This window comes from Cystoisospora suis, assembly GCF_002600585.1.
Source record: "Cystoisospora suis strain Wien I chromosome Unknown contig_4344, whole genome shotgun sequence".
In the NCBI taxonomy this organism is placed as follows: domain Eukaryota; phylum Apicomplexa; class Conoidasida; order Eucoccidiorida; family Sarcocystidae; genus Cystoisospora; species Cystoisospora suis.
The window spans coordinates 1-289 of record NW_027157136.1 but is presented as its reverse complement, the minus strand read 5'-3'; the positions used below and the strand labels follow the sequence as shown (position 1 = coordinate 289).

General features: G+C 47.1%; 1 protein-coding gene across 1 annotated transcript; it reads left to right on the top strand.

Moving 5' to 3' along the window:
• Positions 1-8: 8 nt before the first annotated feature.
• On the top strand, positions 9-288 carry CSUI_007980 (hect-domain (ubiquitin-transferase) domain-containing protein; the record flags this gene model as incomplete). Its single annotated transcript, XM_068068121.1, has 1 exon — positions 9-288. A coding segment is annotated over exon 1 (240 nt), but the record flags the coding sequence as incomplete, so codon positions are not given.
• Between the last annotated feature and the right edge of the window lies 1 nt (position 289).

The following is a 289-nucleotide window of genomic DNA, read 5'->3' as shown; positions in this document are numbered from 1 at the left end:
TTTCTTATCGAGTTGGACTTTCCTTCCTGTTGACTATTTTGAGAAGATGAGGTGTCGAGTGAAGCTTGTTTCGTTAGGCCAAAACTTCACAGCGGCGGTGACGACGAGAGGAAAGCTCTTTCTATGGGGGAGGAATGATCTCCAACAGCTAGGGATTCCTCTCTCGAGTTCTAAACTCCAAGTCTCCCCATCTAAAATGCCCCCTCGTCTTGACGAGGATCCACTCGAGAAGAAGGAGATGAGCAATCATACGGGGGAAGAGGTCAAAAGAAAGAAAGAAGATGAAGGA